Source organism: Cibotium barometz, chromosome 28, assembly GCF_041138505.1.
Source record: "Cibotium barometz isolate CiBa-2024 chromosome 28, ASM4113850v1, whole genome shotgun sequence".
In the NCBI taxonomy this organism is placed as follows: Eukaryota; Viridiplantae; Streptophyta; class Polypodiopsida; order Cyatheales; family Cibotiaceae; genus Cibotium; species Cibotium barometz.
The window spans coordinates 52084500-52112488 of NC_141073.1; the positions used below are offsets into that span (position 1 = coordinate 52084500).

The 27989-nt window shown below is 48.8% G+C and overlaps 1 protein-coding gene across 4 annotated transcripts in view; it reads right to left on the reverse strand.

Annotated features, from left to right (window-relative positions):
- The window catches only part of LOC147622916 (carbon catabolite repressor protein 4 homolog 3-like), a 63866-nt gene that overhangs the window by 17610 nt on the left and 18267 nt on the right, over positions 1–27989 (reverse strand). The window contains exons 5-15 of one of the 4 annotated variants that reach the window (XM_086822529.1): positions 13627–13679; positions 8487–8568; positions 8347–8393; positions 8119–8209; positions 7859–7951; positions 7579–7611; positions 7384–7463; positions 7136–7244; positions 6475–6546; positions 5791–6399; positions 5625–5710 (exon numbers count right to left, since the gene is read on the reverse strand). In XM_086822529.1, the coding sequence (XP_086678655.1) occupies positions 5625–5710; positions 5791–6399; positions 6475–6546; positions 7136–7244; positions 7384–7463; positions 7579–7611; positions 7859–7951; positions 8119–8209; positions 8347–8393; positions 8487–8568; positions 13627–13679 (1355 nt within the window). Of the gene's footprint in view, positions 1–5624; positions 5711–5790; positions 6400–6474; positions 6550–7135; positions 7245–7383; positions 7464–7578; positions 7612–7858; positions 7952–8118; positions 8210–8346; positions 8569–13626; positions 13680–27989 lie in introns of all 4 variants that reach the window. The other 3 variants (XM_086822528.1, XM_086822527.1, XM_086822526.1) reach the window with 3 other exon arrangements.

Here is a 27989-nt window from a genome sequence, read left to right on the forward strand (position 1 = left end):
GGTAGCGTGGCCGTGGGCAAGGGCAATGGAGTCTGGGGCGTCAAGCTTTGCATAACTCAATGGCTCTATTGTGTGTCACACCTCTCGGCCAAACTCCTGCACTAGCCTGTGGTTTCGCTATGGTGGGTGGATCGCCCCTCGAAGCACTGGTCTGGAAGAAGTCGGTGAGAGCTCTCTGTGCTGGTTCTCGAGCAAGTACAACTGATCTGGATCTCACTAAGGACTCCTTGTGTCTGCGGAGCTCTAGAAGAAAAAGTGATCCGGGAAGTCCATGATCCTCGAAAGTGGTCCGAACCCAGCTCGGAAGAGGCAGTGGAACCTCTCCCAAATCTCATAGTATACAGGGCATCAGCAAGTAATGATCCTCTGTCTCGGGCTCTGTGTGCGAGAGCTAGCATATCCTATCCTCTGGTGCGGCCGCCCTCCGCCCATATCTGGCAGTCTCCACTCTCAGTTGGTGGGACAAGGTGCGGATCTAGCCGATTGCACATCACACCCCAAAAGATAGGTGTGTGTCCATGTAGCGTGGGCGGATGATGAAGCCATCCTCTGTCAGGCATAGGAGGTGACCTCTGTAGAAGGCCATCTTCGTCCCAGTGGACGACTATGTGAACTCCATGTCCTCTGAGTATCCAGTCTGGCAATGTTCTCCTGATAACCCTGTTCTGCTCTAGGCGGCTAAGAGCAAAAGACGGGGCCTCTATGCTATACTAAAACAGGGGGAGGGCCTCCATCTGCATGCAGTGCATGCCAAACCAAGTGCCTACCTGTGCATACCAACACTCTGTATCTCCCTCGAGTGTCAACTGTCTCGAGGACTCCACGGCTAGCCGGGGGTATCTATCTAGTGGAAGCTCCCATAGTCTGTGCCAGTATGTCACTATCTGGAATAGAGCCTCTGTCACTATCGGTGCTGACTACTCACAAGAGGCTGTTCACACACAAGCACACTTACACATAAGTGAGTGTTCACACCCCTTTAGGGGCTGTTCATGCACGCACATATGGGTACACAAACAGGGGTGCACGCACACATACACAAGGCTCCGAATACCCAACAAGGAAGAGCATTATCAATACCATAAGAACATCACGCCGTTGTCAGCGAACAGAACAATGGGATGTATAAGGTGGCTTTGACGTCATCGGACAGCTGGAAGGGACACACCATAAGCTTTCATTATTTCGCTTCTTCGACACGCGAAGGCTCGAGGTTTCTTGGCTATGCGGTAGAGCTTAGCGCTCTTGTGTGTGCCTCGCGGGTTCTAGTCATGCCGGTGCGTGCTTTTGGGGTGTGATGTCTACACTATGGTGATTGTGGTACTAGGCGGCTTTCCGTCTGGTGTTTAAGGCTTGTTTCTGCGTTGCTATGGGTGGTGCTCTCCGTGTGAAATTCATGGGCTTGGCAGGGTCCTTAGTAGGCATCCGAATGGCCATTTTAGTTGAAAGGCAATATTTTTAAAAATACTTTTTAGTTGCCCAAAACTAGCCTTATCATCTTTCCGAGGGTCAAGAAATTATCTCGCAAAGAGATTTTCTTTAAAAAATTATGGGCTATGAAACTGCAAGTCCACGACAAGGACTTCTTTCTTGAAGAGCGTCCATGCACACTTCGCACTGTGCGCTTTTTGACAATGCTTTTGGTGGACTATTGAAGGGGGGGACACCATGAGTGGTGGTGTACATGTAGAGTAGTCAAGGCAATACCCTCTTGACGCTGCACAAACACAAACTGATGCATTTACACGGAGCCTCAGATCGTCACATTTCGGCTGCGGTGAGCGGGGAGGCCTCTCTTCGACGAGGATTGCCGACTAATATCAATTTTCAGTGATTTCTCTATCTTTCTTCCAAAATGGATGGTGATGTGTTTTACCCCAATGGTCCTTTGTCCATGGATGTGTTTCTTGCAAAAAGTATGTGTATGAGTGTCAAAGACAGATGGAGTGTTCAAGAATGCATACCGAACCCTTTACCTCATTGCGCAAGGCTGAAATCCCTCACCCGGTCCTTGATCACTAGATATTTGTCATGGATTCACAACTCATTGATTTGCTTCTCAACATGAAGGCATCCATGGACGGCCATGCGGCTAGAATGGACGCTACATCTACCCGTCTCAATAGGATGGAGTTGGCACCTCGAAAACCTAGTAGTCCGGATCTAGAATCTACAAAAGCCCGTGCTTTGGAGCAAGTGTTGGAGGATTGTGAGAATGAAGTGGCAAAATTTTATAGAGGAGGATTTTTCACTCCTTTGGATGCAAGCAAGGATGTACTAGATGAGCTTCGCACCTAGTCCAATAGTTATCATTCTACACATTCGTGTAGTCGACAAGAGAGACGCTCTTCACGTCACCGACAATCTCCTTCATGGCGTCTCTCTCCATCGGATTCTCCGGACAGCTCCCGCTCGCCTTCACTGGCTGGACATCAAGGGACTACTGGTTTGCCGAGTTCTTCTTCCATGCCTTGTGAGGAACGAGCTCGATTAACAAAGCTTCTGAAGCGTCTGTGTGAAAACCAGCTCAAAAGGGCATTTTATTAGACTTTTTTGTCTTGTGCTGCTGGCCGACAGCCTTATCTGGGGTGACCAGCAGCCCGACCCCATATATAAACAATCACTTCAGCACAAGCACAACATATAATTAACAACAAACAATTTTTTTCTGCCAGCGCTACAGCCTACCTCTGCGGCAGCCCAACACATATATATATTCAGTGCTCAGTTCTGAACGCATCATTCAGCGCACATCACCTGCAGATCTGCAGAGCATTACACAGCCAGGAGCACCTATTGGTCAGCCATATCCATTGTGTTTCTGCTGCCCACTACAAACATCTACGACCTCGGCGTGTCACTGCACAGTGCATCCACCGACGCGAGCCTTCGACACCGACCACCTCACGGAGTGCCACCGCTGTCCTTGACGCGAGCCTTTGTCACCGACAGAGCCCTTTGCTTCGACATCGTCTTTGCTTCTTCGCCGGTCTACTACTCAAAAGTCACCTCACATCAGAGGGCCTCTTGTACTGGATTTTATTCACCATTATACATACACTCATTCATCCATTTCATGCTGTGTTGATCTACTCTCATCTCTCGCACATCTGGTCCTTTTGTCCTTTTGCCCTCACAGCCTCCCCAATTCAATGGGAAGATGGACGGAGAATCATAACCAACTGACTCTTGGCAACAACAGGTGGTTCAAATATTTTTTGGTGCGTACGGCTTTCACAGGTGCCACTCTCTTGTGGTGGGAAGACCACCTTAGGCACCACTCCGTGACTTGCTAGGATGACTACTGCAACGGTCTTGAAGTAGTTTATTCTCGTCGATTACCAACATGAATTGAAGAAACAGTGGAAGCATTTTATGTAAAAACATGGTGAATCGATAACCGACTATCTCGCTCGTTTCTGGAAGCTTTTGCTCATGCTCCCAAGGACCTTTTGTGATCGGAGCAAGTTGAGCGATTTGAGGATGGTTTGAAATCGTCTTTGCATGTAGACATTCAAGCACATCGGCCACATGATCTTTCAAATGTAGTTCGTCTCGCTACAACCCTCAAGACCCATGAGAGTTCCGAGCCTCGGATTCAACAACAGGGGTAGCAAAAAGATAAAGACAAGGGTAGCCAGTCCAAGGTCAAGGATGATAAGGACAAGGCAAGTGGAGGAGCCTCGGTGACTCGCCTCACGGGATTTGCGAGTTAACCTTGGAAAAACCAAGGTCATGGTGTTTAACACTTCACCTGTGGGGATCAAAGGCATGAGTTTCCTATACATTGGGGGCCAAGGTGGAGATTGTGGGTGGAGACTGGGAGAGCTGTCGGGATTGATAGAGAGGAGAGGATGTGTCGGTTGTGATCACTAGAGGTGGAGACAAAGGAGCATTACATTTACAGATGCCCATGAGATCAAAGGGAGATTTCATTGCCTTTTAGAGACGGATTTGGGCCACTCACCTGGGTCATGGACTACCCTGATCAGAGATGTCTTGGACTATAATACCTCATAGAGCTTCGCCAACACAAAGACAGCTGGATGCATGCATCATAGAGACATGGACACAATGCCCCCATACCTCTACCTCCCAGACCTGTATCACAAGCTTATTTGCCCCTATGGGGGCCTCATCTACCAGACAGCCCAGCCACCCCCACTCAGGTTCCCAGGACTATCCATCGAGAGAGCATTCCAGATGCGGAGGACCATACGACCGAGACCGGCGAGACAGAAAGCACACTTCCTTCGTCAGTCTCACACCCGGGAGATACTCCAGAGACACCGCAATACTTTCCCGCGAGAGGGGGATATTGAGGAGCTCTACATAGTTGTTGGGGTCTCCACTCTCCAGGATGCCACCACCCCATGAGCCTCAATCTCTCTAGTTGTAAAAGCCATACTTCAGTTAGTAGCCACTACTTACTTGTATGCAGCTGATGATGTTGTTAGATTTAGGATCTTTTTCATTAATGTTATTTACTAGGATCATTGTAACCCATGTATACTTTGTAACATATTTTTGGTCTTATAGAACCTAGTGGTCTTTTGAAGAGGTTAATACAATTTTCTTTCCTACTTTCTTTCTTTCTCCCTGATGCTCTCGGTATTTCATGATGAGATGTCCGTGGACAGTTTTGTAGCACTCCATTGAGATAGTTTTGTTCAGTTTCTATATTATTTTCCATTCCATGATGAGGTATGCCATGGACATATTATTGTATCACTTTGGTCTCATAGGTCCATTGGGTCTTTAGTAGATGTTTAATACATCTTTTTTTCTTTCTTTCTCGGACATTGGAGCAGCCGTCTTCTCCTCCCCCCTGTGTGGGGCCCCGAAGCAGGACTGGATTGTGATTCAGTGGAGGAAAACTCTTCAGAGCCCAGCCATCGCCTTCTCTCACTCCTCGGGGGATCTGAAGGTGCCGAGAAAGGGTTTTTCACATACATGCAAAGCAACAGGATTAACCCCATGACAACTCGTGCTAATGCAAGTGAAGATTGGACTTTCCTGTTTACCACCATCCGGGCTCACTTGGAGCATCTACACCCCAGGATGGACTGCAACTAGTCCCCGTCCAAACCAGCCCCGAAATCATTGTGAGCCATTGAAAGACCCTCAAGAGCCTGCAACCCCTTTCCTTATCGTCTCTTGGAATATCCATGGTTTCGAAGGTACCCTTTGCATCCGTGGGCGCGTCGGGCTGCCTTCGTACGCATTTGGAGTCCAGGCCCCTTCCTCATTGGAGAGGGCGACGGACCAATCTGGCATTACAAGCCCCCAGCATGGCTCTTCCCCCCGCCCCTGCCCACCCCCCCTGGCCGGATGTAGTCTCCCTCAAAGAGCAACCAGCCAAAGAGGGAGTCCCCCCTCTTGTGTTTTTCCTTTTTTTTGCATCGTAGGGGAGATGTAAACAGTAGCCTCCTTCAAGGAGTTTGCTTTCTGCAGACGTTTCTCCTTTATGACTTATGAAGGATCTTTTCTTGGAAACAGAAAACTTGCAAAGAAGATTAGAAATTAGAGGCACATGTACATATTGTGAGGTTGGCAATGGAGCATGTTGAAGAATTTTCTGAAAATGTTAGTAAGATCTCTCATGATCAAGACGTTGACCTTACCAAATATAATCCACAGTGCCTGTAAAGTCTTTATGGCAAGTTGTTAAAAGGGGTTCCCCCTTGGCATCCCGAGTATCAGCTTGCCCCTGCAAGACATTCATATCCTCAGCAAATGCTACTACAAGCATCACAATTCAATAATTAAGTAGCAAAAAGCAACATACACCTGGATTTCAGAATACACACTGCGAAGATTCAACTTATGCTGCATTACTGTACAGTCTAGTTTCCCAGTTGCAACCCTCAACTCTTGCGAGTCCCACTGATGTTTATCTCGACCATTCTCAACATGTTCTTTCTTCAGCATTTCAGAAGCAGAAGAACAATAACTGTTACCGATGCATGTTAGCTTGAGATTCAGGCTATCAGAGGGCATCGATTCAATGCGTTCCTCCTGTGGGACTCTTGACTCAACAGTTGACAAGCTGCTGGTTTCTGCAGCAGGAGCTTCATCAGACCTTATATCATGTGTGTTGTTCAATATATGTTTGGAATTACCACCAGTGAATGCTGTGGTACATGCTTCTTCTACACTTGTAGTTGTATGTTGAATCAAAGAATCAAGTGATAGCAAACTACTCTTACTAAATCCTTCCAACACAGCATTTGACACCTCAAGCTCAGCCATTCGATTTTTTGCAACAGAAAACTGCTCTGTGGCCAAATTTTTGCTGTTTCCGCTATCCGAATTTGTGCTGAGAGGCTTTTGACTTGTTGTGGCAGTCTGCTCCTCAGAAAAACTGTCATTCAGAGACTGGGTCGAACAACAATCTATCTGCAGATGAGCATGGCCTTTATTAACAGCCAATAGTCAAAAACTTGAAAAAGCTGACTGCATCTCTATACATACCTCTTGAGACTTTATAAGCAATTCTGCAGGAGAGTCACACAGTGGTCCTGTGCCTGACAGTGGTTCCTCAGCCTTCTGCACAACAGGTGAATATGAATTTTGGGCCACTCGCTTATATGAAGCATTTCATCTTCCACTTCCAGAGAAACGATTTCCAGTAGTCAGTCTAAAAAGAGAATCTAGTCAGTCTAAAAAGAGAATCTAATAAATGAATGCCAAAAATAATAGAGGGGAAAACCTGGTAGAGAGTGTAAGATAAATCCAGTCAATTCAAAAAGTAATTTTTCCAAATACAGGAAGAAAATGATGAAAGACAAGTGTGCTAGAAGCCAAAGAAAAATTACTAGAATTAAAACCAAAGGGGAAAAACCAGAGAAAAAAATTGAGGTAGAAAAATCCTTTCCCTGAGATACTGATTTGTTTACACTTGCATGTCCCACATCACTCATGGATAGTAAAGTACCCATAATCATGATGAATGCAAACGGGAAGACTTATAGCATGTGATTATGAATGGAGGAGCAAAAGTTGATATATTGCCTGAAGATACCAAGAGGAGATTGATGCCTGATCATAGATTAGTTAAACCATCGAGAATGATCCTTGGAGTACAAAGTAATGTGTCTAAAGAAGCCTTTGAAGTAAAACAGAAGAAAACTACCTCATCATTTGTCAAGAGAGTAGCATCTTTTCCCTCTTGTGAGGCTAGCTGTGCTCTTGGAGACCTTTTTAACATCTCTTCCAAGCTTCCTTGTAATGCTGCGTCTTTCCTGCAAATAGAGCCATAAAGCATCTCAAGTTTCAATTGATCCAGAAACTTTACTGCAGGACAGTATCTTCCAGCCCAAAAACTGTGCTTCCATTGTCAACTAGTTTCAGAAATACACACAGGAAGCTTCACATTCTGACCCTGATTTTCTTCCTTTAGATCCTAGCACCTTTGGAACTTGCCCTGACAGGTATCTGCGATCCAAATTTGATAGGTCTAGCTGCAATGCAAACCAGAAATTGTTTTTCAATGAGATCTGTTTGTACTATAAATAGCAACCAGTGCAAGGGCTTGACCAAATCGAACTCCAAACAATCTTTGTCGGTGATTCGCACCTCAGATGTGGCAAGAAATTCGTATACTGCACTCTGCATGAAGGATAAGGATAAGGAAGAACATCACATATCGAAACAAAAAGATGTACTTCAACTCAGAACTTTCTAAACAGAAACTACCATTGCCTTCACAATTGACCATCATTACAACTTTTTGAAACTCAGGAAAATAGACAAGCATAAGCCCACATAGGGGCGCGTGCACGCACACACATACACGCACATGAGGCTGCATCGGTGTGTAATATATGCACCCATAGTCAAGGGATGTAAATCTTACAGAAGGTGTGCTGTTGAAATCACCCCCAATGACCACAGGAGCACCGTGCCAAATGCTGGATAGGTTATGGACTTGCTCTAAGAAAGCCCGACACTGTAAAACAAAGCCAATTCTGAAGAACATTTTGAATGTTTTTTTGAGAAAACAGGCAAATAGTCACATAGCAAAATACCAATGCACATAAAAAGAAGCCCAATCAGGTGTAGTTTCATGTAAGAAGACGTTTGGACAGCAGCAAAAAGAGATCAGAGAACGGTCACCTGCCCAAGCTTGATTTCCCCTCGCTTGGGATTGAAAAGAACATGTATATTTCCCACTACCAAGCGATAGCTTTGAGTTTGTTCTGCCGTCCTACGCAACAGCAAGAACCAGATCATTGCAAACAATTCCATGATACCACAATTGTGCTGCTTAAGCTATCTCAACATCAGGAAAAGAATCTCAACTTTGACAATGGAGATGCATGTTGCAGTAAGATGGAAGATCACCTGAACACAGAAGAACATCTGTTGTTTGCAGCCCCTGGAACAATTAACTGGCAAAGTAAAGTAAATGAACACAAATTCAAGTCACCAGGAAGAGGGGCTAGAGAGTGATTACCTGCAGGAAGTGTTAAGAGTGCAATTACCTGCAGGACACACAACTGTGCAACATTGTCCCTCATCCCCAGCATAGAAAACTCAAAGCTTCTCTCTTGTAGCAATTGAAATCTGCAATTTTTTTTGTTGGGCATATAACAATGAAACCCTCAGCTCATCCAGCATTCCCTTGCAGCCAAATTACCAAACTTGCCGAATATGTGGGATCATACATGCACTTAAAAACTTATAGAAACTCTTGAGTTCATTGCAGTCTGCCTTCTAATCTTTTAAAATTTGAGGTGCCCATTAAATTGATGATGGATCGTCTGGCCATCCCTTGTATGGATATCCACACTTGGCATTATAGGTGAAGGTGTGCAAGCTTCAGGCTTGAGCCTAAAAAATCCATTGCCTGCCATTGGGGCAAAGGCAAATCCTAACCAAGGCCTAATGTCAGCCTGTTTTCTCCCTGCTTACCCTCTTGATTATACATTCAGCTCACAAACATGCACAGAGGACTTCTTGCATTTTTCAGCCCCTAGATTTCTACTTTTCCCATTGGTCCTACACTCAATGTTTGTATCACCTAAACTACTCCCTTATGCTCTCAATTTCTCTGCCCCTAAACAACTGTTCTCAAAAAGAACATGCCATGTATAGCACTTCAAACAATTATGAAATCTTGTAAATATAGAAACATATCCAGCTTCTTGGCAATCTACACAGCAGCATCCATCCCCCACTTGAAAATAGCTCTCAACCCAAAGCTTCCGTTTCTTGTACTCCGATTGCAATATAGAGGCACGTGTTGGTCTCTTTTGGTACCCAGACACCCTCCAATTGCCAGCTTGAGATTCGGGACTTGCTTAAGGGATATAAAGAGGCAGCCCCACAGGTGGTGGATATGGAAGCTAGGTACATCGACCATGAGGAGGACGACATATTATGAGCCTGGATGCATCTGCCTACTTTATTGTACATAGAGGGTCTATTGACCTTGTTGTCCAAATGGGCAGCGGAAATGAGACAAAGTTCTGAGAGCAAAAGTACAGAAATGAAAGAGAGGAGAAGGTGGTATAAACTCTGCTATATACACCAGAATCCGGTACAAAACTGATGTGGGGGGAACACATGCTATACATGTAGGGGCAGCCAGTCGGCCAGTAGCAACTGGGCCAACAGCCCTTGAATGGGCCCACGACTGGATAATATCCAGTTGGCCAGCATAAAGGCAGTCGGCAAACACCTAGATCAAGTCGGCCAGCAAATCAGCAGTCGACCAGTGACAAATCAAGTCGGCCAGCTCATACAATTCCCCTACTCCTACCAAAAGTGGGAAAAAACATGGACAATGGGAAAAAATGGAGAAACTCCTACACGGGCAGGCACACCCACAACAATGGCCTCACTCCCTACTGAGTAATATAGTATAGACAGGAGATGACTGCTAACACCCCCTCTCAGCTCCTGGATGTGGAACCAACCCTAGTGAGCTGGAGTGCTGACAGAGCATCTGCTGAAGTAGAGGCTTCGTGAAGAGGTCCGCTGCATTGTCCTCCATCGAACAAAAGATAAACAAGATGTCACCAGCCAAAATCTTCACACGAACAAAGAGATATTGTATCTCTATGTGCTTGGTTCGGACATGGAAGACCAGGTTCCGAGCAATAGATATACAACTCTGGTTGTCGCACTGGATGACCACAGGTTCCTTCTGTGAAAACCCAATCTCACCAAATAACCTCCGCAACTACACCACCTCGCAAGCAGCACCACAAGCAGTCCGATACTCTGCCTCAGTAGAAGGCAAGGCAATAGTTGGCTGCCTCTTGTTGCTCCAAGAAATTGCCCCTAAGCCAAGGGTAAAGCCGTATCCCGAAGTAGATCTCCTCGTGTTTGGATCTCCTCCCAATCAGAGTCACTCCAACCTCGGAGATTGACTCAGCCTTCGTTCCCCCTCTAGTGTTATAAAAGACTCCAAGATTCTTTGTACCCTACAAATGCCGCAAGATCCGCAATCCTGCATCCCAATGAGTCTTCAAAGGTGTTTGCATAAATGAGCTCAACAACCCCACTAGAAAACTCAAGTCCAATCTGGTGTTTAGCAACCAAATCAATGAACCAACAAGCTTCCGATACAAGGAGGCATCAAGCTGCTCACAAGAATCATGTACAGTAAGTTTGGTATTCGAGTCCATCAGAGATGAAATAGGCTTGCAATTCTCCATCCCAAAGGCCTCCAACAACTCATGAGCATACCCCTGCTGAGAAACAAAGAACCCCCTCTGGGTCTACCAAATCTCCAATCCCAAAAGGAAATAGAGTAAGCCTAAATCCGTCATCTCAAACTCCTCTGACAAGGCAACCTTCCTCACTGCTATGTGCTCCACATGACTGCTAGTGACAATAAGATTATCCACATAGAGGATAATCAAGGTGACCATACCACGTTCCCGAAAGAGATACAAGTTTGGATCTAAAACTGATTTGGAAACCCTTTCTAAGAAAGAAAGAATCAATCTTTTGGTTCCAAGCCTAGGAGCCTGTTTAAGACCATACAAGGCCTTCCATAACCTGTAAACCATACCTTTTGATCCCGGAACCTCAAAGCCTGGAGGTTGCTCAACATACACCTCCTCCTGCAAGTCACCATTCAGGAATGCAGATTTCACATGTGCTTGGAAGCACCACTATCTAGAATCCACTTTCGAGTATTCCTAGCAGTGAGACCAACTGCCTCCCTACTCGAAGAAGATGAAGCTCCGGTGTCCAAGTACACAACAGCTGAAATCTTTGCAGCTGCAGAGCTATTGAGGAATCAACACCTTTTCTCAGTGCTCCGCTAAGAACATTTCCTCCAATAGTGACCCTTCTGGCCACAATGGTTACAGGTCCGCCCAACCTTCAAAGCATCACGCTTTGAGTCGGGCTTCTTCTCAAAAGACTTCGCTGGTGAAGACTTCCCTTTGCCCTTGTTGTTGTTGTTGCGGCCTTTTGATCGCTGGCTAGTCAAAGCCTCAGAACCTCCGCCCTGTGGGTGGAGGGTTCATAAACCGCTCTTCCTGGTCCAAAACCATCGGCACAAGCTCCTCCCATGTAATAGTGCTAAGCCTCCCACTGGTGATCAAAAAAGAATAGAAAGCTGAGTAGTGAGGGGAAAGATGAGACAGCAAAGTGATGGCCATATCCTCTGATGATATCTCCTTCCCAACTGAGGAATCAGCACCTTTCTCGGTGCTATGCTAAGGACATTTTCTCCAATAGTGACCCTTATGGCCACAATGGTTACAAGCCCGCTCGGCCTTCAAAGCATCACACTGAGTCGGGCTTCTTCTCAAAAGACTTCGCCGGTGAAGACTTCCCTTTGCCCTTGTTGTTGTGGCCTTTTGATCGCTAGCGGGATAAAGCCTCAAAACGTCCGCCTTGTGGAGGGTTCATAAACCGCTCTTCTTGGTCCAAAACCATCGGCACAAGCTCCTCCCATGTAATGGTACTTAGCCTCCCACTAGTAATCAAAGAAGAATAGAAAGCTGAGTACTGAGGGGAAAGATGAGACAGCAAAGTGATGGCCATATCCTATGATGATATCTCCTTCCCAGCCTGAAGAATCTCCTGCTGAAGAGCCTGGAGTTTGTTGATGTGCTCTCGCATCGTCGAAGACTTTGTAGGATTCATCACTTGCATCTGCACTTCCAAGGAAATCCTCTTCATGGGCGATACTTTATTATACAAAGAAGCCAAGTGCTACCAAATCTCGAGCCAGCGTCATGTGTTTGATGTGATTGATCAATTGGGGTGTGCAATTAAGGAAGATGAAAGAATGCACACGGGCATTGACACGATCCCACAACTGTGCCTGAGCCTCCCGCTCTTTCCTAGTGGATAGTGAAAGCTCCTCCTCCTCCAACTCTAGCCTTGGAACTCCAACGACAATGAAATCAGCCAAATCATAAGACTCCAAGACAGACTCCATCATTACCTTCTAGATGCCATAGTTGTTCCCGTCCAACTGTCGGTCCACTGGGAACGTCGGAAGGATGGGGATGTTCACATGTTTCTCCGCCATCTCGAGCAAATTTGCCATCTTGGGGGTTTACTTGGTCTTGTGAAGGGAAGGTGGGTGGGAAAAAAAATATGAAGAAGACGTTGCAAATAAATGCAAGGTGGCTGTCCAACAGTGATGCCGCCTGCTAACTCCCTCTCCACGTCCCGAACAGCCCAACAATACTCCAATCAACACCAAAACGCAGCGGTCCCGAATGCTCTTCGTGTCTCTGAATCTTAAAGCCACCTAGGGCTTTGATACCGTGTCAAAATGGGGAGCAGAAATGAGAAAAAGTATTGAGAGCAGAAGTACAGAAATGAAAGAGAGGAGAAGGTGGTATAAACTCTGCTATATACACCAGAATCCAGTACAAAACTGATGTGGGGGGAACACATGCTATATATACATGTAGGGGCAGCCAGTCGGCCAGTAGCAAAACTCGGCCAACAGCCCCTGAATGGGCCCACGACTCGATAATATCCAGTCGGCCAGCAAAAAGGCAATCGGCCAACACCTAGATCAAGTCAGCCAGCAAATCAGCAGTCGGCCAGTAACAAATCAAGTCGGCCAGCTCATACAGTCCCCCTACTCCTAGCAAAACTGAGAAAAAACATGGACAATGGGAAAAAATGGAGAAACTCCTACACGAGCGGGCACACCCACAACAATGGCCCTCACTCCCTACTGCGTAATATAGTACAGACAGGAGATGACTGCTAACACTTGTCTATCCTTTCGACAGCTAGTCTTTTTATTTTTTTCCATGTTATCTTGACATCCAGTTTACTCATGGATCGCATGTAACAGCTTTTTGGTCTCATGGACCCTTCGGGTCTTTTGTAGATGTTAATAACATCTTTTCTTTCTTTATTGGTATCATATTGGCATCTGCACTGGGCTTATGTCTGATTTACTTATGGTCGAGGTGTGAAATTCAGATTCCACAAAGTTGCTGGTCTTGGCCAGGATAATTTAGCTAAATAGAAAACAGTAGTTCAAACCAATCTAGATAGGCTAGCCACAGGATACTTTGCGACTCAAACTAAACGGCATGCACCCTTCAACACAAAAGAGACCCGAAAATTTTCTCTTTTGTCTCCTCCTTGCATTAATGTTATTTTGAAAAATAAAAAGAATTTTACCTCCCTTTTCTCCAAAATATTGCACAGCCATCTGGCAAGTCTCCAGTTCGTACCTTCAAGAAACATTAAGTAAACAAGATGTAACCATATGCTTGGATATATTGAAATATATAGATTCCACTAAAAAAGCAAGTGTATGCAGTAATGCACCTCCCTTTCAAACTTATCTTGTTGGAAATAAATGTGGCAACTGCCCCTATGAATGTCATCTAAATGAACTACCTTGATCCTAGAGACCACGCCAAATGGGACCAAATTTGGTACCCATGTCTGGCGGCATACCCCAGGCAGGATGCCACATAGAAGCAGGCAAGGCCAGGCGTAGACAGCAAGACAACCGAATGTAGGCTGTCTTTTGGTAGGTATGGCCGGTCTGTAGGCAGCAAGTTGGCCACAGGCTATAGGCTGTTTGTTGGGATTCAGAGCTTAAATCAGCCCTTTGCAAGTGTATGTGTGTGAACCTCCTCTTAGTGTGTGTAAGTGGCACCAATCCACTTGCCACAGGTCCTTCACATCTTCTCGTCACTCCTTTCCAAATCGCCCCCTACCGCAACTCTCACCAGTACACCTTTTACATTAACTTCCATGAGCCTAACCCATTCCCAAGCCCACCTCTCCATTCCATCTTCAGCCCATCCAAGCTCGCCACACTAGGGCTGACAGGCCAGCCTACCATCCAACTTCCCCCTGCAGATCCCTCATTGTGCGCAATCATTCACGACGAATATAACGCACAATACTGAAGAAGATGTGCAGAAAATAGAGAGAGAGAGGGAGAAAAGGACACAATATCGGGTCCCAAATACTCTCTCTAGGGCCTGCAATGTTCACCGTGGTTGGAGCACACCCCTTGGCTGTCCTGGCCCTTGGAACGCAGCAACCCTTCGTGAATACTGAGATGCTAGAACTGAATTCTTGACTGGGCTTTTATACCCCTTCAGGCTTCTAGTCGGCCAGCTCTACTGGAGTCGGCTTGATGAAAAAGCTCAAGCAAAAACTAGCACTAATTGCCTTTTATTGCCATCGTTTCACACCTTAAATGGGCTGGCCATCCAAGCACACATGTTGGGCTTCTGGGCAGGCCCTGTGCTGGCTGTGTGGGCTGCCCCACACCTGGCCGACTGGCTGGCCAGGGCCCCTAGGGCTGGCTGACAGCCTGCCCAGCCCATGCCAAGGCTGGTGGGCACAGCATGGGGCCCTCCTGGCCCCTTGGGGTGGCTATAAGCTGCCTCATGCCCAAAGCAAGAGCCTTAGGCTCTACTCTAGGGTAGCCCTATGGGCTGGCCCCTTCTTTACATGCAAACCACATGCATCTACAGACATCTGGCATCCACTTGCAAACCAGATACATAGATCATCTGACAACATTCCAGAGGGATACTCGCTGTACAGACTGGCACTGCTTCATGTGCAGGACAATGCACACCTGACCTCGTACGCATAGAGTGGAACCTTAGCTGACTCATCACGGACTAGGCTTACATGGGACTAGTTTCCACTCCATGTCCTACACCTTCTTGTTCAGATATGTCTGTGGCATCCAAGCGCGGTATGCACGTGACATCCTCTTTTGCTTAAGTTGATGGAAGCTGCATAGCCTCCAAATAGTCTGTCAATAAAGCCGGATAGACGTCGAAGAACTCTTTGTAAAGCCATACCGCTTCGTGGGTCCCTCGGTCCTGAAACTTTGTGAGGAACTATCTTTGTCTTTAGCCGGAGCCATGCTTGAAGCAGTGCAAAAGGATCTGTTCTGGAACCATCACTTCAACTTCATCAACTATATCTAGTTCCGCTTCGTCTTTCACTTTTGAAGGGATTGGATCTGCATATGCTTTCAACAAACTAACATAAGTCCAACTCAGGGGTAGCTTCAACTTTATTGAAACCTTGTTAAATCTTTCTTTGGATGGGAAATGGTCCGAAACTCCTGAATGACAACTTTGGGCATCGCTTTCCCACCTGTTTCAGTCTTTGCTTCATGATCCAAAGGTAAACCCAATCTCCTCCAACAGTTTCTCCAAGAAGACTCGCTCGCTGAAGCTCCCGCCCCTCCCTGTGCTACCTGCACTCCTATGCCCCCCGCCTACCTGCCTGCTCGCCCCCTCGCGCCCCCCTCTTTCCTCGCGCCCCCCCTTGCCCCCCCCACCTGCCCTCGCTACTGCGCCCCCCTCCCTCGCTGTTCTACCCGCCGCCCCTCCTCTCCTTCGCACCCCCCCTTCTTTTCGCGCCCACCTCCCCTCTGCAGCGCCCCGACCCCCCCCCCTCCGCTAGCTCTTTCTCCCCCCCACCCCTCTTGCGCGCAGCCCCCCCCCCCCCCCCCCCCCCCGGGCTTCTCCTTCGCCGCCTCGCCCCCCCTCCCTTTTCTTGCTAATTTCCGCCCCCAGGGGGGTTTTCTTTTTTTTCTCCGGCCTTCGTCTTCCGCCTCTCTGTGTGCAGCTTGGTTCTTGCAGGATCTCCGCTTTCGCCTCGCCTTCGCCATAGCTTCAGACTCTGATGGAGGCTCCTCCCGCCCCGCCTCAGAGGGACTCCCCCGCAGCCCCCTCGCCCGCCCCTGAGGACACCCCCATCAGGCTTTCTCTTTCGCCAGAAGAGGAAGCGAGCCTCACCGCAGAGGTGGAACGCCTCCAGGCTCATTCCACCATCTGCCGTATAGTCGGCACTCGCCCCAGCAGAGGGGAGATCCGGGATCTTCTCCAGGCCCGCCTTCTTGCAGATGTGGGCAAAGATCTTGGACGTACAGCTACTGGGCCGTGGACATTACCAGATCGAGTTCGAGACGGCCCAGAGCGTGGCCAAGGTCCTAGCCATGAGTCCCCTTGACATCAGGGGTGCTCGGGCTTTCTTCAGACCTTGGCAGCATGGCTTTGACCCAGCAGCAACGGAGCAGGGAGAGCGCCTTTTCCATGTTACAGTTTGCTTCCTTGGACTCCGCCGGGAGTATCTTCCGCTCCTCTCTAGGCTAGGAGCATTGGTGGGCTCGGTACTAGAGACTGGCCCCACAGCACCTTCATTGGTGGCCAGAGCAGCTGGGCTACCTTCGGTCAGAGTTTTGGTGTCTGACATCTCCTCCCTTCCTAAGGTCATTCAGCTACCTAGGATAGGGGGGGGATGGATTGATCAGAGAGTGGAGTTCTCGGGGCTCCCGAACCAGTGCTTCATTTGCAGGCAGGTCGGCCATCTGGCCAAGGCCTGCCCTCGCAGGAGACCCCGACCCTCACCACAGCAGCAGGCCCCTGAGGCCCGCCCACAAGTGCGGCTCGACAGGCAGCCTCCGGGACACCTGCTCAGGCCACAGAGACCTCGGAGTGGCAGCCTGGACAGGGGCGCCGTCGAGGGAGACAGCCACAGCAGCACGCCCAGAGACCGCTGCAGCAGCAGCCACAGTCTCAGCATCATTGGGTTCCCGTGAGGAACAGCTTTGCTCCCCTTCAGGAGGAGACCCCTGCGACGACTGAGGACCAGGAGATGCCAGCACCCCCTCCTTCACCCCCCCCACCCCCGTCCCCCCCACCGCCTCGCTTCCACCTTCGCCTCCTCCCGTCCCGCTCCGGTTTCGGCAGCGGCTCCTCTCCACCCCCCTCGCCCCCCCCTCCTCCCCCCCGCCCGCCTCAGCTCCCCGGGAGGCCCTGGCAGTCCCCTGGCGTTCACCTGCAGTCCGGAGGGCGCTGAGCACCGACCTCGCTCAAGCACCACAGAGGAGACTTACCATGCCGATTCGGGCTTCATGGATATCATCTATCCGCAGTCGGCTGAGTCGCCTCGGCACTAGACAGCGCTCAGAGGCTTTTGATTATGCCTTCACACGGCTTTTTGGAGCAGAGGGCCCCCATGAGCCAGCACCCATCAGAGTTCATGTAGTGATTCCTCCGGCCCGCGGGGAGGAGGCACTTGACTCAGCGGTGGCCTTCTCGTTCCCTCTATGTGACCCACGCGACCGGGAGTGGACTCTAGAGCTCGCTCTTAGCACTTTGAAGACTCAGGCAGTTGAGTTTTCTCATCATGTGAGAGATCTGGAGATGACAGATGTGATAGGCCGACTATGGGAGTTGGCTCATTTTTTCTTGGATCCCGGGAGTGTGGATGCCTCAGGGATTCGTCATCTGGTCGTTCGCATAGTGGCAGACTTAGCACGCGACCCTGGATATGTATGTATACACGAGGTTGCTCTGTCTGAGCGAGAGGCAGTCGCCATGGGACACAGCCACTGGCGCCTGATCGGTGATTCTTGCAGTACACCGGGTATTCGCAGCCGCTCGGATGGGGACTTTTCTCCATCCAAGCCGCTTGCGAAGGCCCGTCGTACGGCTGAGACAGCATCCACCTCAGCAGGTCATCCATGAGGATCATCTCATGGAATGTACAGGGCCTTGGCGGAGCACATTATATACGCTATCGTGGTTGCTTGAGGCAGGAGCTTCAGAGATGCCTGGTTGGTGGCAGCATTGATATTTTGATGATGCAGGAGCACCACTTGGGTGAGAGCAAGATCCGGAGATATGGTTCGGTGATGCCTGGTAGATGGGACACCTTTTGGTCTGCAGGGTTTGGTCCTTTGGGTGGACAGGGAGGAGTATGCATGGTCATTGCAGAATATGGCGGCAGGCCATTGTGGATCGAGGGATCATTGTGCCTGGTAGAGCACAGTATGTCATTCTGAGGATGCATGATGAGCTAGTGGGCGTGCTCAACGTCTATGCGCCCAACCATGCTAGTGCCAGAGCAGAGTTCTCGACCCAGGTTACGGATGCATTGCCAGAGGCCGCACATTGGTGTGTCGGGGGTGACTTCAACATGCTTGAGGACCCGGCTGATAGGGTGGGAGGCAGTCATGTTACAGTGCACGGCACGGAGCTTGCAGCTTGGGAGCGATTTTGCATGTCACTGAGGATCACTGATGCATGGCAGCATGGGGCCTTCTCCCGCTCTCAGGACAGTCTTAGTTTCTCTTGGTCGGATCGCTGGCAGGGAGGGACTAATCTATCACGGATTGATCGCTTTTATGTGGGCGACTGGTTAGGGGAGCGAGGGGGCTCCGTTGGCATTCTCACTGGCACCTCGTTTTCAGATCATGCGCCAGTTATTTTGACGCTTGAGGAGAGGACATGGGAGCCCAGCTTGCAGTTGAGGATCCTAGTCTCGCAGAGGACATTGAGAGGATCTGGCATGATAGTCAGTGCTCTGACCACGATGCAGCAGGCCAGTGTGCCCAGGGACTCGTGGAGCTTAGCTTGTTTCTGCACGCTGTAGCTTTGACACAGCTGGGAGAGATTCGCGAGCGGGAGCAGCGGCTGAGACGCAGCCTTGCTTCGCCTCAGCGCCTTCAGGAGCAGCAGCCTGCATGTGAGTGGGGGCTCTGTATTCCACAGCTCGCAGCCAGGTGTTGATTGCAGGAGGACGGGGGCCGAGTTTTGAGCTGACCAGATCAGTCCGTCTCAGGGGTGTCCCCTCGCCCCTTTTCTTTTTCTCTTCTTTGCGGAGGCTATGAGCATGTATTTGACAGCGGAGGAGGTTGCTTTGAGAGGACTCCAGCTCCCAGTTCGGGGGGAGGACCTGCTCGATGCTGAGTTTGCAGACGACACGGGCTTATTTTTGAATGGCCAGGAGGCCAATCTTCTTCGAGCAAAGCAGTCGCTCCAGGTTTTTAGTGCAACTTCAGGAGCATTGATCAATTGGCGCAAGACAGTGGCCTTTTGGATCAGTAGCGCTCCCACTCCGGCATGGAGCCCGGACCCCGGCTTTAGATGGATTCCTCCTGGCACAGCAGTGCGGTATTTGGGATGCCAGATTGGACTAGATTTGTCACCTGAGCAGCAGATTGCCCCGCTTCTTCTCAGCATTCGGAAGAAGCTTTTGTATTGGAGTACAGCTTGACTATCCTTGGCCGGGAGGGTGGTGGTGGCTAATCAGGTGCTGTTAGCGACCATGTGGTACATTACGTCTTGCTGGCTCTTCTCAAGCTCTTGCATCAGCCAGGTACAGAGGCTGATCAGGAACTTTCTTTGGTCTGGGCGGGACGGTCAGCCAGCTCGGGCAAAGGTTGCATGGGGAGCTATTACACTTCCGCTGGCACAGGGAGGCTTGGGCATTATAGATCCAGTCAATCAGAGTAGAGCCTTATTGGAGAAGCTTATTGTTCGGGGGCTGCTTCCAGGCGCTGAGCCTTGGAAAGAGCTTCTCTTGCAGCGGCTGCAGGCTCGGGCTCCCCCAGCAGGGGGCACTTGGGCACCAGAGATTCGATGGATCTTCATAGAGATGAGGAGGACAGGCCTCAGTAGAGGATGGGAGGACAGATTTGCTTTGAGCATCCTGAGAGCTTGGGAGCTACTGAGACCGGGGCTCTCTCAGCGACCTCCTCCTTGTGTTGAGGAGCGGGCCAGACAGCTGCTCATCTGGAGCCCAGCGGTTCGCACAAAGCAGGGTCATATGCTGGGTTCTCAGCCTCGTCTAGCCTGGGGACCTTTGGCGGCAGGCCCAGCACATAGCTTTGGAGACTGGCAGGCCTTCTGCAGTCTACCAGAGGAGATCCAGGTGGAGAGGCTGAGTCACTTCAGAGGGGGGTTGATTACGAGGGATGACATTCAGGAGGCACTCACAGAGGAGTGGTTCACGCCTATCGAGCTAGTGGCCCCACAGTGGATGGGAGCCTTTACACAATTGGAGATCCTGATTGCTGTCAGAGCTTGCACTGAGGATGGCAGATGCCTCTACTATGAGATTCAGGATGAGGGCAGACTTCAGAGAGTGGAGGTGGAGTCGCCTTTGGTTGCAGAGTGCACCTTTCAGAGGATAGGGGTAGTGGCCGCCGCTTCTCGGAAGTGGCATATTGACCCAGACCCTGCAGATGTGCTCCCGGATTGGCGCATATGGGCATATGCAGCGCGCCCCTTGGCCCGGCTATAGTGGGACCCTGGTGAGTACGAGTGGCACGATCCTTATGCATCCCTTGAGGCCACAGAGATTACCTTTTTTCAGTATATTGTTCGGTTGGGACGGCATATTTTGACGGCGAGGAGGATGGTCTCTCCAGCTGCAGCGGGGCACTGGTGGCTACAGGGACTCTCACAGGAGTTTCTGGAGGATTTTTGGGCCCGGCTCTGGGCTAGTCGACAAGCCCGCAGGATCTCGACTTTCCAGTGGCTGGTCGCCCACAGGGGCTCAGCAGTTGGCACCTGGCTTGTCTACAACGGTCTTCCGGCGGCTTGCGTCCGATGCGGCCACCCTATGGAGACACAGAGACATTGCCTTTGGGACTGCCCTCAGGCGCAACTGATTTGGCTGCGGATGCTGCGTATTCTGGCCCCCCTCTCTCCAGAGGGTCTATATACGTGGGGTGCCGCTGCTTGGTCGACTTCGTCAGGGCCTGCTATGGGCTATGAGACGGAGCAGGACAGCCAGGCCATCAGATTCATTAGGGGCCAGCCTCGCCTTGTTCCTTCACCGGATTTCTCGTCCGCCAGCTGGACACAGGAGAGGGATCTACGATGGGAGCTCCTCAGCAGCATCACCATCTAGTTCACCTGGAAGGCCCGGTGTTCCAGGGCCTTTGAGGGGAGACTGGAGCCACCAGCAGAGACTGTTCGGGGGATCTGGCAGGAGTTGATCCACACCTTGCGGGGACAGTACGACCGCATTCGGGGCGACTCGGATGAGGCGATCTTGCGGCGCCAGGCCTTTCACACCACCTGGCGCAGCGGCCCCTTCTATACCCTTCACGCGGGGTCCCCCCGCTGGCACTACAGGCCACCTGTTTGGCTTTTCCCCCCTCCTATTGTATGGTATAGCCATTCAGTTCTTTGTACTGATACTTGTACTTTTCAGCACCTAGGGAGAGTCTCCCTGGCTGCCATGCTGTTTTCTCTGCTCTGTTTTTTCTTGTGAGCAAGAGAGGATCTTTTGTTGCCCTACGGGCGTTTTTATAACTAATGAAAGGATCTTTTCTCAAAAAAAAAAAAAAACCCAATCTCCTCCCGAGAACTTCAAGTCCCTTCGGTCTTTGTTGGCCTATCGAGTGTAGGCCTCCTAGCCAACCTATCTTTAATTGACTCCAAAATCTCCTAATAAGATTCTATTCGCTTCAAGTACTGTACACGAGGTTCTGGTCAATAGCGACTGAAATGGTCTTCCAAACGCTGCTTCATATGGAGTCATGTCAATAGTTGAAGAAAAAGAATCATTCAAGATAGCTTGAACTAAAGACAAATATGATTCCCACTTACCTTGCTGATCGTGGACATAACACTTTAGCACATAAAAGGCCAACTGGTTGTAGATTTATATCTGGCCATCACTCTATGGGTGAAATGCATTAGAAAAATTCAATTTAATACCAGAGTTATTAAACAATGCCCTCCAAAAATGACTGGTAAACTTGGCATCTCGGTTTGACACTATGGTCCTAGGGATCCCGCCAATCGGGTACCAATGTCGAATGAACGAATGGGCAACATCTTCAATGGTCACATTGGCCCTCCATGTGATAAGCATAACAAATTTGCTAAATCTATCAACAATAGTCAAGCACTGAGTATTAATTACCCGGATTGGAAGCCATCGATATATCTTGGAAAAGGTCCCTCGAGAATTGGTAAAGGCTATAGCAACCCTATCTTCTTCCCACGAGGAGCTTTCAGTTTCTAACAAACGTCACACTGTTGCACATATGCAAACACATCTCGCCTCATTCTTGGCCAATAATACTGCCTTTCTAACTTCTCCAAAGTCGAATTCATCCCCCGGTGACCACCAGTGATGGTGTCATGGGCGTCATGGAGAAGAGCTGTCCTAAACGACTTCATGACACAAAGTAGGCCTTTGTAGAAAAGCCAACCATCGCACATCAAAAAGCGGCATGGTCCTATGGCATCCAATGCTTGCTCCCACTGTGTACCGAATTCCTCATAATCTGCGTACGTGTGCTTTATGTCATCTAGTCCCATACCACCAAGGTCGAGTCTAGTGGTCCGAATCAATCAAAGTCACGGTTCCCTTCCTGCTCAAAGCATTGGCCACTGGGTTGGCCTTTCCTGCTGGAAGATACTCGATCATACCACCAAATTGCTGGAAGATTTGGCTCTAGCGGTGTTGACGGTCACTCCACTGTGCACTTGGCAATCTAAATCTAGCATATTGCCTAATGGCCAGTGCCAACCTCAAATTCACAGCCATAAAGGAATTGTTTCCAATGTTTCAAGGCCTGAATAACTGCTAGGAGTTCCCGATTGTAGACCGAGTAGTTCTTTTCCGTAGGCAATAACTTACGAGACACGTAAGCTACTAGATGGCCATTCTGTTGTAACACACCTCCAATTGCGATGTTACTCGCATCGGTGATTGCTTAGAACGGCTTGTCCCACGAGACAAGCGCTAGACAAGGTGCTTTTGACAAAGTCACCTTGAGGTTCTTGAATGCCTCCACCCGCCACAGGACACAACTGCCCCGCCACTTTAGTTTCTCTATCTTACAACACCCCATGAGAGAGATACTAACATGAGCAGATTACACCAGTCTTATGCTAGTTGTAGATATTATACACTTTTGTTGTACCTCAATAGGAGTATTATCCTTTCATAGCTGTTTAGGATTGTTTTAGGAGTATTATCCTTTCATAGCTGTTTAGGATTGTTTTAGGACTTTTTTAGTCCTTTTTGTCTTCCTTTCGATGAGACACCATCAGCTCTGTACTATGTTTTGGTCTCATAGGCCACTTTGGCCTTTTGTAGACGTTAATATATCTTTCTTTCTTTCTTTCTCTCTCCACCAGCCACCCTAGCTTGATGTTCCTTGGACCTTGGGTCATCGTGCTATTGTATTCCTGATGATGTATTCCTGAGGATGCTACTTGTATTTGTAGCTAGTAGTCTTTTTCCAGTGTTTTATCTTTCCGTTTTACCAGGATCAGTGTAACACTTTAATACTTTGTAACACCTTTTCTGGTCTTTTGAAGATGTTAATGAAAGTTTCTCTCTCCCCCTAGCTGAGTACTTTCATACTTTATTTCATGTTCATTTTGTCCTTTTTTTTCTAGACATCCAGAAGACATTGACAATTGTACATTGATTTGTCTCATAGGTCGAGTTCGGCCTCTAGTAGACGTTAATACAGCTTTTTTTCTTCTTTCTTTCTCTCCCTCTCTTTTGAGGGATGTATTAGGGTGATATGAGAGCTCTCTGCTCACATACCTAGATTAGATTTTATAGTTCTAGATTTTTGTTATCTTCCTTTATTACTATTTTGTACCTAGGATGATGTACCTCATGGATATGATGTAACCTTTTGGTCTCATAGGTCATCTTGGCCTTTTGAAGACGTTAATACAACTTTCTTTCTTTCTCTCTCTCGTTTCCACATGGGTGCCCACCATCTTCTCTGTCCGCCGCCGCCCTCTCTCTTGTTTCCGCCACCGCCCCTCTCGTATTTCCGCCTAGACCCGCCATCTTCTGTGTCTGCCGCCACCCTCTCTCGTTTTCGCCTCTGCGCCCGCCATCTTCTCTATCCGACACTGCCCTCACTCACGTTTCCACCTGGGCTCTATTGTGTCTGCCTCCCAATAATGTAGAATGTCCCTGGGCTCTGTTCTGTCTGCCCCCCAATCATGTAGAATGTATGTACCCCGATGGTTAAACCTCAACCAAAAGCCACTTCAACCCTTACCCCATCGTGCATCAGGCCGGCTCCCGTCTTCTCCCGTGTTCTTGACCATAGCTTGAGCTAGGTGATTGTGAGAATGGTGCTCGCTCTCGAAGACAAAGTGAACAAGATCAAAGAACAGGCTCAAAAGGCCCTTTCAGACCAAAAGAAGCTATAGACAAGACATTAAACCAGCATCAAAAGGAGATTCATGCTGTCAGGACTGAGTTCCAAGGCAAAGACAACCGGGTAGAGGAAATGTACAAACAGTGCAAGATGAGATGCGACAAGAGATGGAAGCCTGGAGGAACGTATGCCTGGCTGCATGCATGGAGAAATGTATGGAATTATGCAAAGAAGAGATGCACAAGTATGGCAAAGAGGAAGGAGAGCTAGCCACACAAGAAGCCCTTGCTCTAGAGATTGCCCAGTTGCGAGATGCCGATGCCAAACTTGAGACAGAACTAGAGAAGGCTAAGAAGGCAATCATTGCCGAGATTCAAGAGGCGAAATCAGGATTCCCGGAGGAGTGTGCACACCTCCGAAAAGACATGGAAGAAACCAAAGAAGAGGTTGGAGAAACCTCAATGGGTTGAGGTTGTGAAAAAGCAAAAAACAATCCACACCCCAAATGCCACATCCATCATGATGGCCATGCTTAAGGAAGAGAAGCGTCGCCAATCTAGGGCTCTACATGTGCGAGTAACAGGCTTGCAAGTGGGCAACTCACCAAAAGAGGACGGTGAGACTTTATGCAGATAGATGAGCCTCACTAACACCCCTTTTGTAGATGCTTGGCGAGCCTGGAAGGACTTGACGAGGGAGAGGCCTCTCCTCCTCAAGTTCATAGATACAGAGTCCCATTTGGCATTCTTGAAGAAGAGGGCCACCCTCCAAACCACCAAAATATACCTTGGAGATGACCTCACCCCCTATAGGTGTAACATAGGAAAGCCGGGATGGTTCAGGTTATGGAAGCCCGCAAGGCAGGAAAATGGGCTGTTTATCGGGATGACTATGACCGAGTCATCATCATGGATAAACGTGCCACATGACGGTGTGGGGTCTATGAGACCACAGATGCATTGAGGATGAGAGTACGGAATTGCAATGGAACTCTATGGTCAGACACAGGACGCTTCACATAGACTTACGCAGATAGGGATATTATCTTCTACCCAGAAACGCATCAAAGCCCTAAGAGAGGGCTACCTAAAGTGGAGGGTTACACATGGGAGTCAGCTTTCAGAGGACAAACATGCACCACGGGGGGGTGCCTAGCTCGGGAGTAGTGGCATGCTTGTTTCGCCCTGATTTGAGAGGCATGCTCACAATGGTTAGACACGATGAGGGGGCTCGCTTTATGTGGATGTGATTAGCCAGGCCTGGCTTGAGAGTGATGCATATTGCAGTATGCTACTTCCCACCAGAGAAATTAGAACATGCATGCAGGTTGACAGAGAAAGGGGAGACTCCATATGCACATTATTTGCAAACATTGCAGAGTTCTCCCAACAAGGAGAGGTGCTCCTAAGGAGACTTTAATGCATGGACAAAAGGGGAACAAGTGCAGACATATGACTTCCATGGAGATGCCATTATGTTGTCAGAAATTGACTTGGCTGAGATGGGCCTCCAGAGGGCCAACCAGGACGTGGGGAATGCAACACCATATGGTAGACACTTCTTGGAGATGGGGGCTATGCATGTGATATGCAGCGGAAGTCTTTGTATTGGAAGATCCTGTCACACAAATGCTCACACCGTCTTCTGTATCCTGAGTTTCGTGAGTTTAGCAATCCATATCAATACTTCTTTAAAGAGATGAGAGAGAGCTATATGAGAACTGTACACCAGATTGGGTCCCGAATTAACCCACTGAAGGGCCCCCTATCCCGATAACGAGATAGTATTTGCTTTATTTCTTTAGAGAGAATGACTGTGGACTGTAGATAAGCCAAACGCAAGATCTCGGAGGATCGGAGAGTGGCTGATCTGTACACTGCTGTAGAAACACCTCGATGACCTGATCTCGAGCCTATGCACTCTTCCCAAGGGCATGAGGAAGGGTTGCACACCTGAGGCTGAGAGAAGAAGAAGGTGGACTGTTCTACACTATGTTAGAATGCTGTAAACACTTATGAATGCTGTGTTACCTTCACCAGATGACTGCTGCATGTATGGATGATGCACAGAAGGCTGGATACTGATGCAAACTGTTGGTTAAGGGCTGGAAACTGCTGCAAACTGCTGATTCAGGGCTGGAAACTGCTGTGGACAGAAACGCAGACCTGTAGGGATGCTGATGGACTGAAACACAGAGGTTCTGAGGCTGCTGGACAGAAACGCAGAGGTACTCTGCTGCTGGACTGAAACGCATAAATGTACTGCTGCTGGACAGAAAACGCAGGCTGGCTGCAGGGGCTGATTGCTGGCGTTTGACAGTATGCTGAATTAGAGACTGTAGTGGACTCAGTATATCCATGGTACCATTGTATTACTTTTGGTCTCATAGGCCCTTGGGGTCTTCCATAGACGTTAGTATGCTGATGATATTGTGCTGATCTCAGATTCTCCAGAGGGGATGCAGTGTCATTTGGATGCATTGCACACGTTTGCACGGGACAGTGGATTGTCTGTTAACCTTGGTAAAACCAAGGTGATGGTGTTTAACACCACAGCACAGTGGGTTAGGAGGTCAGTACCCACCTTTACATATGGTCAGGAGACAGTGGAGTATACAGATGCATATACTTACCTTGGTGTGGTTTTTAGTGGCCCACTATTTTCCTTGAGGAGAGCAGCGGAGACCAGATTGACCAGAGCTTATGCAGCATTGGGGAGACTAGAGAGGATGTGTTCACAGGTTCAGTTTCAGGAACCTCGAACAAAGCTCTGGCTCTTTGACACTTTGGTCACTTCAGCCATGCTATATGGAGTGGAGATATGGGGACCCTCATTGGACCACCACAGCCGTGCTGGTAGCACTGATGGATGGAGACGTATGGAGAGGCCCTTGGTTTCTATGATTTCCCGGATGATTAGGGCCAAGGCCTCCGTGCCACATGATATTATCCGTGCAGAGATGGCTGCCCCCCCATTGGTAGTAGAGGCACTCACTCGATCAGTCTCCTTTATACATAGCACTTGGGCTCTCCCTAGAGACACATATGCTCGCTTAGCCCTGGAGTCTTCACGACAGTTGGCATCACAGGGAGACGGATCATGTTGGTATGCACAGATGACAGCTTGGTTCCAGCTACATGGCTTTAGTATGGACAGGCTACCTCCATTTCAGTACTCCCTGGATGCACCCTCCCTCTCTCTCACACGGGCAGAGATTACCAGACTTATCAGGCAAAACTTGATTCAGCTAGACACTAGGAGGACATGGATACAGCCGACACACGAGCTTGGTACGAAGATGGCTTTCTATAGAGATCATCTTCTCCAGCTCACGCAGGATGGGTTTGTGATTAGACCCAGCTACATGGATACTCATCTTTCTCATGGGGTACGGTGTGCTATTGGTCAGATGCGCACATCCTCACACCAGCTAGAGACAGAGTTACATTACATATGTCACTGTCCAGTATATTATGAGATACGAGGCCGTTTTCACTGCCTGTTTAGAGAGGGTTTCGGACCACTTTCTAGAGTCATGAGATACCAGGATCAAAGATGCCTCGGATTATACTTGCTGGAGCTTCGTAGACATAGAGAGGGTCTCTTGAGA